Source organism: Peromyscus californicus, unplaced genomic scaffold (assembly GCF_007827085.1).
Source record: "Peromyscus californicus insignis strain IS unplaced genomic scaffold, ASM782708v3 Scaffold_2__1_contigs__length_46816999, whole genome shotgun sequence".
NCBI lineage: Eukaryota > Metazoa > Chordata > Mammalia > Rodentia > Cricetidae > Peromyscus > Peromyscus californicus.
The window spans coordinates 30604746-30622336 of record NW_026294540.1 but is presented as its reverse complement, the minus strand read 5'-3'; the positions used below and the strand labels follow the sequence as shown (position 1 = coordinate 30622336).

Genomic DNA, 17591 nt, shown 5'->3' with positions numbered 1-17591 from the left:
GATAACACCACATATAGGGAGTCAGTGTGACCTAATGGGACACAGTCCACCAGCCTGGCAAAGCTGGGTTCTTTATGAAAGAAACAGACTTCTGTAGCACTTAAGTGACTGCATTTTCATATGTTAACATTTAGAAATTTCAGAGAGGAGGGATTATATGAGCAAGGGGGAGGGTTTGTCAAGATTATGATGGAGAAAACCACAGAGACACCTGACCCGAGCTAGTGAGAACTTATGGACTCTGGACTGACAGCTGGGGAACCTGCATGGGACTAAACTAGGTCCTCTGAATGTGGGTGACAGTTGTGTGGCTTGATCTGTTTGTGGGGCCCCTGGCAGTGGGACCAGGATTTATCCCCAGTGCATGAACTGGCTTTTGCTGGAACCCATTCCCTATGGTGGGATACCTTGATCAGCCTTGATGCAGCAGAGAGGGGCTTGGGCCCACCTAAACTTGCTATGCCAGACTTTGTTGACTTCCCAAGGGATGCCTTACTCTTTCTGAGGAGGGGGTGAGGTGTTGGGGGAGCAGGAGATAGGGAGGGAGGGGGAACTGTGGTTGGTATGTAAAATATATGAAGACCTGTTATACCTGCTTACTGGATAGACAGTAAGGAGAAGTGAGTGCCTGATTTTTATCAAACACATACAAGCCAGACATTCCATAGTACTATCTGACATTTGAATAGCTATAGGTTGTAGAAACAAAGATATAGGCTCTGGGGTTAGGGTCCTGCCAAGGATTCCTCTGTGCAGGGGTGGCTCAAGCTGGTACTTCCCATAGAACCCTCTGCTCTTTGCAGGGCCAGTTCAGCCATCATATTACTCACATAGATGTCCGGTACTTGATGTCATCCTTTTCTGCCAGCTCTTCACAGGTGAGGCCATTATGCTCTTTCCAGAGTCCTTGACACTTCCTACAGGTCTCCTGGGGATGGAAGACAGATATACAGTTTCTGGTGAGTGGGTGCCATACAAGTGTCTGTTTACAAAATGTCTATGAAATGCGCTTTTTGGGACTCTGAGTCTCTGAGAGCTGCTGTCTCAATGAGCAAGGCTGCTTCTAAAGACAGAGCAGCAGCAGAAGAGAGAAGTATCAGAGTTACATGGTAGCAACTGCCTTGGGAGTATCTACATTTTGGAAGTGGAAGCAGGAAGATGGATTCAGCTGGTCGTGGGGCAGATACAATTAGCTTGCAAGGACACTGCAGTATTAATGGCCCCAGGTGGTTGAAAGGGGGTGGGGTGGAGTGGACTGAATGAAGATACAAGATTTTTCAATGCCTTTTGTGTTCACCAACATCTGCCCCAAGACATGGTGCCATGTAGCCCTGGCTTGCTTGAACTCGTTGTGTAGCTAGGGATTACCTTGAACTGTTTTTTGGAAAAAAAAAATTCCTTTATTTTTAAATAAAAGATTTATATATTTATGTATGCATATGGATGTTTTGTCTGCAAGTACATACATTGCATATCAGAAGAGGTTAATATATCCCATAGGACTACAGTTATAGACAGTTGTGAGCCACCATATGGGTACTGGGAATTGAACTCAGGACTCGAGAAGAATAGTCAGTACTCTTAACTACTGAGCCATCTCTCTAGCCTCCTGTCTTGAACTTCTGGTCTTCCTGTCTCTAGATTTGAGTGCTAAGATTATAGGTAGGTGGCATCACAACTGGTTATTTTGTGCTTGGGATGAAGCAAAGGGTCTTGTGCATGGTGAGCAATAACTCTACCTACTGATGTACATTTCTAGTCCTCTTTTGCACTTTTAAACTGTATATGACATATATGTGCTAATAACAGAAGTAACATTTAATTTTAGGGATAAAAATGATACGGATAACAAGAGTCTGGAGCATGCACATTCTTTTTTTCCCTTTTTTTTTGAGACAAAGTTTCTCTGCGTAGCTTTGGAGCTTGTCTTGGAACTCACTTTATAGATCAGGCTGGCCTCGAACTCACAGAGATCCGCCTGTCTCTGCCTCTGCCTCCCGAGTGTTGGGATTAAAGGTATGGGCCACCACCGCTTGGGTGGAATGTGGTTCAAAGGATTCAATCAATGGTATGGGGGTATAGATGAGTTCATGGGATAGTACACATGTCAATGTCATTGCTTCCAAGGGACATAGATGTTTTCTCTCTCCACTGCTTGCATTCCATTCAGAAAACAGAGCTACATCAGTACTGTATATAATTAGTTTCCAACAAAATCTGTAGTTGTACAGAACTGTTATTTTTCTTTGAACTTTAGTTATTTGTTTGCTCATTTATTTATTCACTTATCTATCTATCTATCTATCTATCTATCTATCTATCTATCTATCTATCTATATTTTATGTATGAGTGCTCTGCATGTATACCTGCACACCAGAAGAGGGCATCAGATTCCACTATAGATGGTTGTGAGCCACCATCTTAAAAGAACTTGTGTGACTAGGCATGGTGGCATACGCCTTTAATCTCAGTACTCGAGGGAGAGGCAAGTAGATCTCTATGAATTCAAGGCCATGGTCTATATAGTTCCAGGGCAGCCAGGGCTACATAGAAAGAACCTGTCTCAAAAAAGAAAAAGAAAAAAAGACCTTGTGACTATTCCAGGAAAGTGGCATAAACAACAGCTGGAAAACAGATGAGCTTGTGTTTGGATCCTGTCCTCCTCCTAAACAAAAACAACAAAACCACCCACCAGAAACAACAGCTTGAAAACAATACACAGCAAAAAGGCAGTATTTGTGAGTGTTCCTGGTGAGTCAGACCTTAATTCATGGCCTGTCTTGTGAAGTGAAGAAACCCCATTCTTTAGGTTACACCCAAGGCCACAAAATAGCCTGTCCACACTGGAGTCTATGGTTCATGAGGGTCAAAGGGAAGTCCTCTGGCTTGTATTCAATACCACAGTGGCTAGCCTGTCGGTTATATTCCTTCACAGTAAAGGGCCCAGGGGTTCCAGAGAATAAACCTCAATTGTATTCTGAAGAGGCACTGTAGCCAGACACTGAAACCCACAATTAAAATAAGGGGAGCACAGAGTAGGCTGGGCAGAATTATCAAATGGAACTCTCTGCATCATCTCTTCCCAGCCCATCCCTTTCCTGGTGACTTCAGCATAGGAGGAAGAGAGGGGACACAGGTGCTGGCTAACCTAGGCAACTCATTAAAGGAGCTGCTACCAGCTGCTGCTCGTTAGGAGCCTGCTGCCTAAGTCTTATGGGGCCCATGGGTCCTTGAAATGCTAAGATATCTTGCAATACAGAAAAAACATAGGTGGCTGGGGAGATGGCTCAGTTGGTAAAGTGTTTGCACTGCAAGCATTAGGATCTGAGTTCAATCCCCAGAACCCACGTAAAAAAAGCCAGACATGGTAGAGAGTACTTGTAATCTTAGTTCTGGGGAGGAAGTGCAGGTTGATCCTAGAGACCTTATGGCCAGCCAGCCTATGTTACCTGAGTGTTTAATGAGCATAGCAGATTAGAGTCTGTTTTGGCTGAGGAGGCCTAGGTAGGATGACTGTTAAATTCAAAGCCAGGATAAGATAAATAGTGAGTTCAAGGGCAAAATATGCACTACATAGCAAGTTTCTGTCCCTCAAACAACATCAAAAGACAAACAAATTTAGTTTTAGATGACTCTATGAGAGAGCTGAAATTTCTTCTCAGAAACATAGCTTCCTCAAAAATCATCAAATGTCCCTGGACCATCATCTCACCCACAGCCCAGCATTTTACAAGGGTCTCTTTAGTCTGCAGAGGCCGAAGCAGGCCCACCAACCACTCTTTCCAGGCCATTGTGGCTGCTTGTATTCTAGGCATTCAGATTCTACTACTCTATCTTCGAGTCTCAGAGTCAGAACACAAGACAAACTGCTCTCTTGTTTTGATAGATTTTCCAGCTAAATCTTCCCACTTGTTTTCCAGGAAATAGGGAGTTACAGACCCAGCTCTAGGGCACAAGGATGTTAGTCCACCCAAATCTAACCTGAGAAATTCCAGATTTCTGTTGTTATCCAAGGGGATACACATACACAACAACAACAACAACCAACAAACAAACAAACAAACCCCCCAAAACCCCAAAAACCAAAACAAAACCAAAAAACCAAAACAACAACAACAACAACAACAACAACAACACAAAAACCAAAAAACCAAAACAAAAAACCAAAATCTCACAATAAAAACCACCAACCCCGGTCAATTCCCTGAGGCCTCCAAGAGAAAGATGAAACACCTGACTCCACTAATGCTTAGCCAACTCAAGGGACCACAGGAACACAGGCTTTCAGGCCACCTGTGTCCTCCAGCTATTGAAGATGCTAGTCCTCCCCACTGCCATCCCCCAAAAGCCACGCTGGTTAAAGCCAAAAGATCTAGAAAGACACTAATTTAAAGAGCCTGTGACAGATGCAGGAAGCTGTGAGAATCAATGAAGCTCACAGTTAAATCAAAGCCTAGGCAGATTCAGTGAGCTTCCTTTTCCTGGAGGAAGTCACTGGAGGCCCCAGGGACTTCCTTTTCTCCCAGGTATGGAGGATATAACACCAGCAGGAGCCTGATCCTCATCCAAAAGTTCAGCAGCTAGTTAGTTCAGCAAACCAAGCAGGGTGCAGTGGCTTGAGGTGACATAGTGTGGATGCATACACATGTATACCCAGTGTGAGAGGGGTGGTGGCAAGTGTACTATAAGGAGCTGACAATGTCTTTTTTTTTGTATTCATTTGTTTTTTTGAGACAGGAGAGAACTGAAGATTGTCTTCTGACTTCCATGTGTACTCCAAGGCATAAGCTCCTGCATGCACACTTGTGCACACATACACATCACCAATAATGAAAATATAAAGTGAAATTTTCATCCTATCCTTTTATATTTTTTAGGTATGTCTGCAACACAGATAACAATAGTATAACCATATGTAGTTATAAATAAGCTCATGTTCAGGGGAATCTTCTGCTCTACATAGTTCTGACAGAGTGAACATTCACAAAGTTGTGTGTCTGCTCCTGTTGATACCAGGTAGCCAAGGATAGGATGCAACAGGCAAAGTATTTGGCTGTAGCTGTATTTCAATATACACCACGATGGACTGAAAAAGCTGAGACCAGAGGTGGAAGATACTTAACAAGCAAGTGGAAGAGAGTTTTTGACTTGTGACACTAGCTGGGTTGAAACATGGTGAGTGGCACAGGATGAGGGCTGCTCTGAGCCAGGGCTGAAGTTTCTACCACTTGTAAAATGTTAAGGCTGTGTAAGGCTGTGGCAGTGGGCAAGAGCGACTCAGTTTCTGTCTTCTTGGAACTTAGTTTTTTTTTTTTTTTTTTTTTTTTTTAAATTTGTTTGGTTTCTCAAGACAAGGTTTCTCTGTGTAACAGCCCTGGCTGTCTTGGAAACTCACTCTGTAGACCAGACTGGCCTTGAACTAAGAGATCTGCCTCTCAAATGCTGGGATTAAGGGCGTGCATCACCATGGCCTAGCAAACTTATGTTTTAGGGGAACACAGTATGCAGGATCCAGAGCTATCATGTAGGCAGGGCATGGCACTGAAACAGCCATATCCAGTCAAGCCCAGTGGCTGAAGCGGTCGGTCTGTGGAGGATGAGATACTGAGGTTGAGCCCAAAAGGTAAACAGGAGTCGGCTAGTGATAGGAAAGTGCATGCTGAGGCATGGTAGAAGAGAGGAGACTTGGGTTAGCAGGCTGCTGGTGCTAAGGCTACAGGAAATCAGGAGGAATGGGAAGGAAGTATGATGACTTGATGGCTGCAGTGGCAGAGGTAGTGATGGTGGTAGATCTGATGCCTTCTTCTGGCCTCCCTGGGCTCTAGCATGCCCATGGTGAACATAAACTCAATCCAGGTTCACACACAAACACAAACATAAATGAAAAATATATCTTTAAAAAAGGAGGGTGGGTAGTACCCCAGATTTTTGGAGCTAGAAATGACAGCTGCCAGGTACTGAAAATCCAAACATCTTCCAAAAGGACACCCTCTAAGGACATCTCACTGAGTTTTTTTGTTGCAAGATTTAATATTTTTCATTTTTAATTACATGTATCTGTGTCTCTCTGGGCACAAGTGCGGTTGCTTACGGAAGCCAGAGGCTTCAGGTCCTGGTTGAGATGGAAATTACAGGTGGTTGTGAGATACTTGATGTGGGTGCTGAGAACCAAACTTAGGAACTTGGGTCGCCTGTAAGAGCATCCAGTGTGTTTAATTCATCTCTCTAGCCACATGTCCTCTTATTTAATTTTCACAGTAACTCTGTGAGGAAAACTCTGTGCCATTAGACCTATACAGGTATGTGTTTTGAAGTAAATGAGAAAGGAAACTAAGAAAGTCACATTACTTGGCCAAGGCCATGGAACTATAGACACAATTCAGCCTGGCTTTTTTCAAGGTAGGCTTGCTCTTTTCCCTCTGTTCCCACTGTGTGGTATTTGCTGGCAAGAACAGATCATTGTTTAGCAAAAAACTCGAGGCACAGGGCATGAGACAAGCCGTGAAGTCCCAATGGAATCTCGTGTAAAGAGGCCACAGATGGGCAACTGGCAAGTCTGCCCAGTTGCAGCTGTGCAGGACGGTGCTTCCTGGAGAGCTGAGAATGACACAGTGAACAGCACGATGGAATGGGATCAAATATGAGGCTACTCTTTCTTTCAGATCATCATAGGAGCTTGCTAATCAGAGTATCCTTAAACTGGTCATGTGCAAGGAAGTGGCTGTACCTCCTACCTTCAGCCACTTTGCACATCTGGTGGGGCAATAGAAAAAAGTATGTACAAACGAAGACAGACTCAATGTGTGCTTTCCACATTAGAGCCAAGGATCAGTCAGTCATTTCCCATTGCTGGCCAGCCCTGGATCCTTCCTGTGAATACTCATCAACTGTCTCTTCAAGTGTATCCTGCATAATGGGTGTTAACAGCTTAGATGCAAGATTGTAAAACATCAGTAGTGAACTTCTGCCCTCTGGGGTTCTCCCGTTGTGCTCTAAGCCTGTATTTAAGACCTCCTCCCTCCTTCAATAAACGGCAAAAAAGACAGCCAATGGCAACTTACACATATTTCTTGGACCTTTGGATTGCATATTGTTTTTTCCTATATAATTTTTTTTTCTGGCTTTTCGAGACAGGGTTTCTCTGTGTAGCTTTACGCCTTTCCTGGAACTCACTTGGTAGTCCAGGCTGGCCTCGAACTCACAGAGATCCGCCTGGCTCTGCTCCCGAGTGCTGGGATTAAAGACGTGCGCCACCACTGCCCGGCGCCCTATATAATTTTAATAAACTTACTAACTTGGCTTCGTAAAAAAAAAAAAAAAAAAAAAAAGAGTGGCTAGGAAGCTGGGCGGTGGTGGCGCACGCCTTTAATCCCAGTGCTTGGGAGGCAGAGCTAGGCAGATCTCTGTGAGTTCAAGACCAGCCTGGTCTACAAAGCGGCTACTAGGACTCTGACATTAGAATTTCTTAATTTTTATTTTTTGGGAGTCTCACTATATAGTTTATAGCTCATGATCCTCTTGTATCTGCCTCCTGAGTCCTGGGACTTTAGACATGCCCAGCTGTAGCATTTGCTGATAATTATGATTACCACTGTCACAGAATTGGGTCAAAGTTCTGGTTCAGAGTGATATTCAAAATGGCAATAATTTCTGCACTGAAAGTAATGAAACATTTTTACTCGCCCATGCTTGCCTCTTCATCCAGTGCTATTGAATGTCAAGCCATCTGGCAGGGCTTCTCTCTACAAAGGGCTGAGAGGAGGGCATTATGAGGCCCTCCCTTCTCCATCTCCCTCTAGGCTGATGGGCCAGTATAAGGCCTTGGGGTCCTCTGAGGACTGAGCATGAGGAGGTCAGGCCAGGCAAGCTAGGGCATTTGGTATAGTAGCTTCCCTTTCCTTTAGACTGACAAGAAGGTCCCATACAGAGACATTATTGTTGATCAATCCTGAGGGTATCTGGGAACGTTGTTGTATACAGAGAGAATTTAAGAGGGACAGTGGTAGGATCCAGAGCTGGAGTGAGAAGTCTGAAGAATCAACTGACTAGCCAGTACCTATGGCCAAGACTTCTTGCCAATGCCTGTATCTTCTACATCTACTAATGGCATAGCTGTTTCAACTGTCACGGCATCTGGGAAATCTTGACAACCTGGAAAAAAAGCTGGTGCTCTTTCCCTGAATTCCTGAGGCATTTGGCTTATAGTATTCCTCCCCTTCACCCTTTAGACAGGGTTTCTCTGTGTAGCCCTGATTGTTTTGGAACTTGCTCTGTAGACCAGACTGGCCTCAAACTCTGATAGATCTGCCTGCCTCTACCGCCTGCATGCTGGGACTAAAGGCGTGCACCACGACTGCCCAGTTACATGCATGTTTTTTTAGAAACGGTCTCACTGCAACCCAGGCTGGCCTTGTATCAAGCCTCAGCTTCCCAAATGCTGGGTTATATGCCCCTGGTCTTCTATCACTCATTCTAAAAAGTGTTACTTGACAATCAGCTCACATCTTTCCAGGAGGCTGCACTCTATATGCAGGGTTTTTTCACTGTTTCAAAATGAACCATCTCTCAGAAACTTCAACCTGGGTGTGGCCAGCCAAGTACTATGAAATCTTACAACGATCCTTTGTTTTCTCTCTAGTCTTCTGAAGCAAAGAACTTCTGAAGGAAAATATTGCCCTTAATTTCAAAATATTATATAAACACACTAATTCTAAAGTATGTGTTGCACTATTTCTCTACAGTAAAGGAACCACTCAGCATTACTCCCACAGGTTAGAAAGTCAAGCATTCTTTCAGGAAGATCTGGATTTTCTACCCTAATGCTGCCCTCTAGGGACAAGAGGTTGTAAGAGCACATTGGTACTACTTTGGACCCTTAGATATCAGAGCCACATGGATTAATTAGTTGGTCCTTTCTGTACAGTTGGGATCAGGGTTCTGAGATAAGTGGCTGGCAAAGTCTTCCTGGCATAAAAAAACAGTTCAGTTTACCTTTATCAGAGCTGACTTCAAATTAAACCCACCAATTTCCTCCCAGAAGTTATTAAAATCAGTCTAGTTTCTCTGAGGCCCTTTAGTAGATCATCTGTTAACACCTGGGCAAGAAGACACTTACACAGAAACTTAGAAACAAAACATCTGAGTTCCTTCTAGGAACTCCAGGTCCTGTTCTGGGGAATAAAAGAATACAATCAATTTGTGCCCACCAAGTTATACTGGAGGAGGATGGTGACATGTTAAGTAAGTGAAATACAAATACAGGAAAGACAGGAATTGTAAGTACTAAGGGGATAAAATGATGGAAGGTAGGGTACAGGGCTAACGTTTACAGTCATGAGATGGGTAGCAGGGAAGGCCTGTAATGAAGTAAAAGTACGCAGAAGCCAAGGTGGTATGTCTTGTGATGTCTCAGGGAACTGGGAGGAGAGAAGCAGGAGAGACTAGTCAAGAGAATCAAGCAAGGGGATATGGGGGTATGAAGCTGCCTAGTTTTGGCATGTGCTAACTAGAGCCTGGCTAGCACCCAGAGTAGGCAGACAATACAGCCTCCCCATAATGATTGTGCATAAGCTAATTCTAAAGAACCTCTATCTGCTGGCTGCTCTTCCCAGGGGGACACTCTCAGGCTTAAGCCACACCTCCGATAGCTTGAGGCCTTGCCCACCTCTGCTTTGTGCCCAGGGGTTCAGTTCTCATAGCCCTGAAAGGGCAGGAGGGAAGAGGTCATGACTCAGGCCCTTTCAGAGGCATCTGCCTATTACATAGGCTCCCTACAATTGGAGTTTGTGGAGTCCAAGTTACTGTAGTTATGACTTTAAGAACTGTAAGCCCTGGCCAAACACCCTAACTGTTGTGCTAGAACTCTCATCCAACGACTGATGGAAACGGATGCAGAGATCCACGGTCATGCCCCAGGTGGAGCTCTGGGAGTCCAATCGGTGAGAGAGAGGAGGGATTATATGAGCGAGAATTGTTGAGACCATGACTGGAAAAAGCACAGGGACAAATAGCCAAACTAGTGGAAACACATGAACTATGAACCAATAGCTAAGGAGCCCCCAACTGGATCAGTCCCTCTGGATAAGTGAGACACTTGATTAACTTGAACGGTTTGGGAGGCCCCCAGGCTGTGGGACCAGGACCTGTCCTTAGTGCATGAGCTGGCTGTTTGGAACCTGGTGCCTATGCAGGGTCACTTTGCTCAGCCTGAGTGAAGGGAGGAGGGGACTGGACCTACCTCAATTGAATCTACCAGGCTGAGCTGAATCCCCAGGGGAGTCCTTGCCCTGGAGGAGATGGGCTGGAGGGAGGCTGGAGGAGGGAGGACAGGGGAATCCGTGGCTGATATGTAAAATTAAATTAAATTATAAAATAAATTAAAAACAACAACAAAACCCAAAACAACAACAACAACAACAAAAGAACTGTAACCCTTTGGTAGGTTGTGAAATCATCCCATAAGATCATGATCAGAGGGTTTTGAACTAGGATAGAAAAGTGTGCATTCCACATACCAACTGTTTTGTTGAACTGTTATTTCAGTTAGACATTTATATACTCATGCACTGACTTTACGCTATGTAAAAATGTTCATAAGTTAATATAGATTTAATCATTCAAAAATTGGTTTAAAATAGTACCTGATGGGGCTGGAGAGATGGCTCAGCAGTTAAGAGCACTGTCTGCAGCCAGACAGTGGTAGCACATGCCTTTATCCCAGCACTAGGGGAACAGAGGCAGGCGGGTCTCTGTGAGTTTGAGGCCAGCCTGGTCTACAGAGTTGAATTCTAGGACAGCCAGGGCTACACAGAGAAACCCTGTCTTGAAAAAACAAAACAGGGGGCTGGAGAGATGGCTCAGAGATTAAGAGCGCTGCTTGTTCTTCCAAAGATCCTGAGTTCAATTCCCAGCAACCACATGGTGGCTCACAACCATCTGTAATGAGATCTGGCGCCCTCTTCTGGCTTGCAGGGATATGTGCAGACAGAACACTATACATAAAATAAATAAATAAATCTTTAAAAAAAAAAAAAGAAAAAAAAAAAAAAGAAAAAACAAAACAAAAACGCACTGTCAGCTCTTCTAGAGGACCTGGGTTTAATTTCCAGCATCCATATGGCAGCTCCCGACTATCTGTAAGTTCCAGAGGATCCAACACCCTCATACAGACATACAAGCAGGGAAAATACCAATGCACATTAAAAAAAAAAAGAAAAGAAAAGAAAAGAAAAGAAAAGAAGAAAAAGTACCTGAGGCTCATTCTTATACTGAGAAGTCACTAGGGTTACTGGGAGGAAGTGGAAGAATACTGCATGAACACCAAACAGAAACAGGGGCTTATTAACTGTGGCCAAGGAGCAGGTGATGTGGTAGGAAGTGGGGGACCTAACTAACAACAGATACTTCAAACTCAGAAATAAACACTGCAGAGTTTGCTTCTGCTCACTGCCTGGGATACTCTGGGCTTCCCAGAGTTTGCTGGCAATCTTGGCCTGCCAGGAACAGCTAGCAAATCCAGCTTGTCCCTGCTCAGCCTCCACTGTCATCATCCCCAGAAGGAAGATGATGACTCGGGCCAAGCCACAGCCTAGAGTCAACATTAAAGCCATGCTAGTCCCAACAGGGTAATGGGCAAAAGAAACAGAACAGGATCCACAGAACATTCTGTCCTACAAGAAAGCCACAAGCACAGACGCTCGCTCTTTCAAGATACACATACAAGGACATATAGAACATTTAAAGTGGGGCTTAAGGGGAGTAGGATTAGAAAAGCAGAGTGGGTTGTGAGGTAGCTAAGTGGCAGAGTGCTTGCCTAGCATGTACAAGAACTAGGTGTGATTCCTAGTACCAACAAAACAAAACAGAACACAATAAACCTGAGAGGGGGCCCTTAAAAAGGACAGTGCTGACAGTATGCTTTGGGGAGAGGTCAAATTCAGATTTACAGTCCTTTGTGTTTTGGCTTTAACAGCTATTGCTAGCTACGTTTTTCTCAATAATTTGAAGGGAGGTGTGTAACTCCTGGTTAGCCATGTCATCAGAAACCAGGCATTACCCAGTGGGGCATGAGTACAAGAAGGTGTTCATTCTGGGGTTCAGTCTTCTGTCATCTTTCTACTCTGGTCAGATTTGGGGATCTATTTCATTGACTGTGTAAAACTAAATTTTTACACTAAGAAAATTAAAACAGAGAGCGCTTGCCTAGCAAGTGTAAGGCCCTGGGTTTGGTCCTCAGCTCTGAAAAAAAAAAAAAAAATTAAAACAGTAGGAATTAGCATACACTCAGAAAGACTTGTCCTGTTAACTCTAAGGGGAGCTATGGAGTTGTGACTCTGTATTTCTTAGATGCCTGTAGAGATATTCTAAATATTAACACTGTTTATTTTCAACCATTTGGGAAAACATTCTTAGTATTGGGCCCACAATTCAAACATTTCCTTATAATTAGTGGCTAAGGTATTAGGGTACACCATTGGTTCCTCTGAACTGAGACCTGGGGCAGCAGCTGGGAGTACTGTGTATAGTGTGTAGCACTGTATGTCCCACTCTGTGTATCTGCAGAACTGCTATGTCTTTGTGGAGTCTTCGTGACTGTTCTGATCAGTCTGTTCCTGTTTTCAGTGGCCTTTTTAGCCTAGCCCACAAATTCCCACTTTCTTCCCACTGAGGACTAGAAATCAGAGTGTTGGACATTCAGTATGAATCTGAAACAAGAACAGACTTGTAGAAGGCAAGCTCCTGCCTGTAACATGGACTGTAGGTGACCCACCTGAAGCTTCAAAGGTTGGTCAGCTTAGGTCTTGCTCAGTGTGGATGATGAGAAAGGCACAAACTGATCTGGTTGACCCTTTTCAACCTGCCTGTACCCACCTCCTACTTTGGTGATGGTAGGGAGGGTCTATTGTTGTCTCTGGTTGCAAGGATATGGGGCAATGCCCTGGTATCTTGGGGAGAAGAAAAACATAGATAGCTTCTCACTGTACCAGAGGACAGGCCTAATTGCTGGGAGCATGATAGATTGGTTCTCACCAACACTCAACACTGAGTCATGCTCTGGGAGTCAAGTACATTGGTTTTCCTGGACCTAGTGCCCAAGTATTACTAGGCTTATCTCAATTTCTTAGTGTCTGTGTTCATGAGTAGTTGTCACTACTTTTAAGAAGCACATTGTCAATCAAACAAAACAGAACAAAAACTAAACATTAATACTAAAGAGGAAAACATCAAAGAGATGGGTAGTATCTTGACAGTAACAGCAAGTGGCATGTCAATTTCTCATGTAGGGCGGGCCTGCAGTCTGTGGTCCTGTGTTTGGTGAATCAAAAGAAAAAGACTCAGGCCAATCACTTACCTAAGAGGAAACCAATGTTGCTTACAAAATAGCCCCAGATCATGGCCACTGGTGATTCTACTCAAAACATTTCATTAACTTTTCAAAATATAGCCCATAGGGGCTCAGGGAGAAGAGTATTTTGTTTGTTTTATGAGACAAGGGTCTCATGTGACTGGCATACTTTTGAACTTCTGATCATCCTGTCTCTACTCCAGAGTGCTGAGATTACAGACATGTTCAACTACACCCAGTTTATGCGGTACTAGAGATGGGATGCAGGGCTGTGTGCATGCCAGGTGCTTACTCTACCAAACCAGCACATTTCCAGGCCCTAGGAGAGTTACTTGTGAAGAAAATATTGTTGTGTTGTAATATTATTATAAAAGAATAATAAAAGAATAATATTTGAGGTCATGTACAGTGTTTGAGGGATGTGCTGGGTACAGCTGGGGTCAGTGTCCTTGGCAGGGAGAGTGGGATATACCCACTGGAAAAATGGCAGACAGAAACACTTTGGCAGTTCTTGGCTCAAATTCTGTGATCATGGATGAGTTAGGATTGTAGTAGTCATGTAAGATAAAAATGCAGTAGTTATGTAAGATAAAAATTAGAAGCAGCTTCCTAGGACCAAACACAAACTTTAACTCCAACTTACAAAAATAAAATAAAACAAAGAACTGCTAGGTAGACATCTAACTGGTATATATTAACTAACAGTTATCCTATTGGTACAGGTGAACTTCCATTTATATTTAGGGTGGAAAATCTAAGTATATGGGAACACAGCTTCCACTGCTATAAATATGATCATTTTGGGGACGATATTGATTTCTGGAAGAACATGGAACAGAACTGGTTCTTGGAGGTGGAACATGAGCTTCTCATTGCTCCCCTGCCTTGCCCACTACACCACCACTGCATGGATCCTGCAGGTTTCCCAAGCCCCATCTTGCTTCTTCTAGTGACAGTCTTTCACTTTAAGAACTGGGCTTTGGGAAGAGGGAGAGTCAAGAGGGCCTGCCCCTGGCTGAGCCTGCTGTCCTGTTACCTAACCATGACTCCCACTCAACCTTTTTTTTTTTTTTTGAACCTTAAGAAAATGGAATCTCTAACTTCCCCTTTTCCTTTCTTGTGTGTGTGTGTGTGTGTGTGTGTGTGTGTGTGTGATGTGTCAGTGCTCATACCATGAGCATTCAGAGTTTGAAAGAAACTTTCAGGAGTTGGTCCTCGTCTTCTACCTTGTTTGAGGCAGGGGCTCTTGTTTCTGCTGTGCTGTTTACCCCAGGCTAGTTACCCACTAGCTTTGAGTCTCCTGTCTGTCTCCCATCTTGCAACAGGAGTGTGCAGATTACAGAAACTCACAATTGCATCCCAGTTCTCATAGGTTCCTGGGATCAAATTCAGGTCCTTAGGTTTTTTTTTGCAGCAAGTGCTTTTACCTAGGGAGCCATCCTACCATCCAGCTTTCCCTTTCTGTTCCCACAGACACAAACAGACAGATGTATTTTATGAGACACATTTTACTGTTCCCCATCCTGGATGAAGAGATTGGAGGTAGAAATGACAAATAGGAAGTTAATTATGTTTTGTAGTCGTGGGCTCTGAGTCCTGGTTTCAGGTATATTTTGGGGTTGCTAACTGGAAAGCCCCACTGGTTTTCCTTCCACTTTTATTTTTGAAGTTCAAGTCCCCCCATCTGCTGCCCAATCTCCTGAGAAGAACAGAAACAGAATGAATGTGAGTCGGAGGAGCTCAGGCTTTAGTGATGGAGACAGGCTGAAGTTCAATGCCTTGGCACTGCTACCTTCTGGGCAGTGTAAGGACCAGTGAGTGTACAGCTCCTGGCAATCAGTAGGCTGTCCTGACAACTGACCTCATGGATGGCCTGGCTTTGCCCCTCTGACATCTGTATCTTTACCCCTCTGACCATTCAATACCAACAACAAGCCTGATGGACCACTAGCTTATTCTCTCTGCTTCTCTGTAGAACATGTTTGTGTGCTGTTCTTTCTTTTGTTTTTTATTAGGTTTCTAGGGCAGATTCTGTGCTGGCATCACACACTTGAAAACCAATCCCCTTTAGTTTGGTGGGATAATATAGAGAGCATTTTAACACAGGCAAGTGGCTAGAGATAGTTCATCCAGGCTCAAACACTGGTCACCTAGTTCTCGCTACTCAGGATGAGCAGCTGTGTCTTCACATGGGGACTTGACAGAATGGTACAAAGGCCAGCTCTGTCTGAACCCACTAATCAGAATGGCACTTTGACAAGATCACTGAGTGATTTTTGACACATTGCACAGTCTGGGAAGCCCTGACTCATTTGACAGGTCTTGGTTTTGCTGATCCCTTGATACCTGTTCTGACCAGGTGAGTTCTCCGGAGATTCCATTTTTGCAGTCAGTAATCACAGCCAAGTTGTAGCTCCTCCTTTTCTTTTCAGTGTGGCTAAAGGACTAGCAGAGTTCATGCAATGTTCATGAAACTTTCACCCATTGGGCTCCAAATGAAGGCTACTGAGTTAACAGGAAGATCTTGATTTTATTATTTTTGTTGTTAAGACATATTGTAACTGTGTAGCTTCTGGCTGGCCTGCTGTACACTCACAGAGGTCTGTCTTCCTGGTAATGGAATCAAAAGTCACCATGTGCCACCATGCATGGGTCTGTTTTGTTTTTTTGTCCCCCCTGCCTCCTCCCTCCCTCCTTCCTTCTTAACTCTGTAGCCCTGGCTGGCTTGGAGCTGAGAGATCTCTGGCCTCTGCCTCCTGAGTGCTAGGATTAAATGTGTACGTGACCATGTCTGGCTGGTTTTTTTTGTTCTGTTTGTTTTTATTTTTTTGGTTTTTCAAGACAGGGTTTCTCTGTGTAGCTTTGCGCCTTTTCCTGGAACTCACTTGGTAGCCCAGGCTGGCCTCGAACTCACAGAGATCCGCCTGGCTCTGCCTCCCGAGTGCTGGGATTAAAGGCGTGCGCCACCACCGCCCGGCTTGTTCTGTTTGTTTTTAAAGACAGGGTTTCTCTATTTAGCCCTGGCTGTCCTAGAACTCCCTCTGTAGATCAGGCTGTCCTTGAACTCAGAGATCCATCTGCCTCTGCCTCCCAAGTGCTAAGATCAGAGGTATATGCTACCATGTCCGGTGCTGGCTGTTTTTTAAGACAGGGTCTCATCATATTGTCCTTGAACTCATGATCTTCCTGTCTCTGTCTTTCAAGTGCTAAAATAACAGGTGTGCATTATCACACCTGGCTAAGACCCAAACTATATATCAAATCCACAAAACTGTTTTTGAAAATGCATCTGGGGACATCCTTTTATACGTGATGCTGACACAGGACTGTCAGGATGGTATACACACTGTTCACATAGAGCATGTGTGCAGGCTCATGTGCACACATGGGTGGGGAGAGACACAAACAAACCCACACAGAACACAAACATGCTTGGATACATCCTCTGCAGAGGATGACCCAGCTGGGCAGGTGACAGACTCCTCTGAAGCCATGAGAAGCTGCCAAGGAGAGACACTCAGAAAGCAAAGAGTATTGAACTCTGGTGAAGACATCAATCATCCTTTAGTTTTTGTGTATTTATTCTTGGATTGAAATCTATGGTACAGACATGCAGGTAGAAGGCATCCACAGCAGTATTTATCAGAGAAGAAATTGGTGCAACATTATCAGTCTTGACTCCTAAGTGACTTAATCCTTACTCCTATTCATTAGTTTCTAATGCTCAACAACTTAAGGCAACCTTGGTAATCAAAAGTACAACTAACTAGTTGGGCATGGCAGCTCACACCTATAATATCAGGACTTGGGAGGCTGAAACAGGGGGACTGACATGAGTTCAAGGCCAGCCTGATCTACACGGTGAATTTCAGGCCAGCATGGGCTATAGATGATATCTTAAAAAAACAACAAAACAAAGCAAAACAAAAACCCCAGATAAGTACAACTAAGAGGGTTCAGGGGATATAGTATGGTTTCATTGCAGAGCCTTTACTCTGTCCTTCCAGCTGAGTTCTCAGTTTTACTCATAGCTCTCTCATTAGCTGGTTATGTGTGCACCTAAGAAACATGCACTATTGGTCAAATAAGGAGCCCATGTTGAGTCTTCCTCAGGGGTGAGGTCCTTGGTCTGGAAGAAGACAGAGGCAGAAGACATTTCTGCCCGAGAAGGTTCAAAGTGACTCTGCAGACTTCTTTGTCCTCTGGGAGATGCCAGAATGGTAGCTGGCTCTGGGTTTGCCAGCA

General features: G+C 44.1%; 1 protein-coding gene across 4 annotated transcripts in view; it reads right to left on the bottom strand.

The window, feature by feature from the left end:
• Rnf216 (ring finger protein 216) overlaps window positions 1-17591 on the bottom strand; it is a 141838-nt gene that overhangs the window by 39954 nt on the left and 84293 nt on the right. For all 4 annotated transcript variants that reach the window (XM_052754156.1, XM_052754158.1, XM_052754159.1 and 1 more), the window contains exon 14: window positions 831-928. In XM_052754156.1, the coding sequence (XP_052610116.1) occupies window positions 831-928 (98 nt within the window). The remainder of the gene's footprint in view (window positions 1-830; window positions 929-17591) is intronic.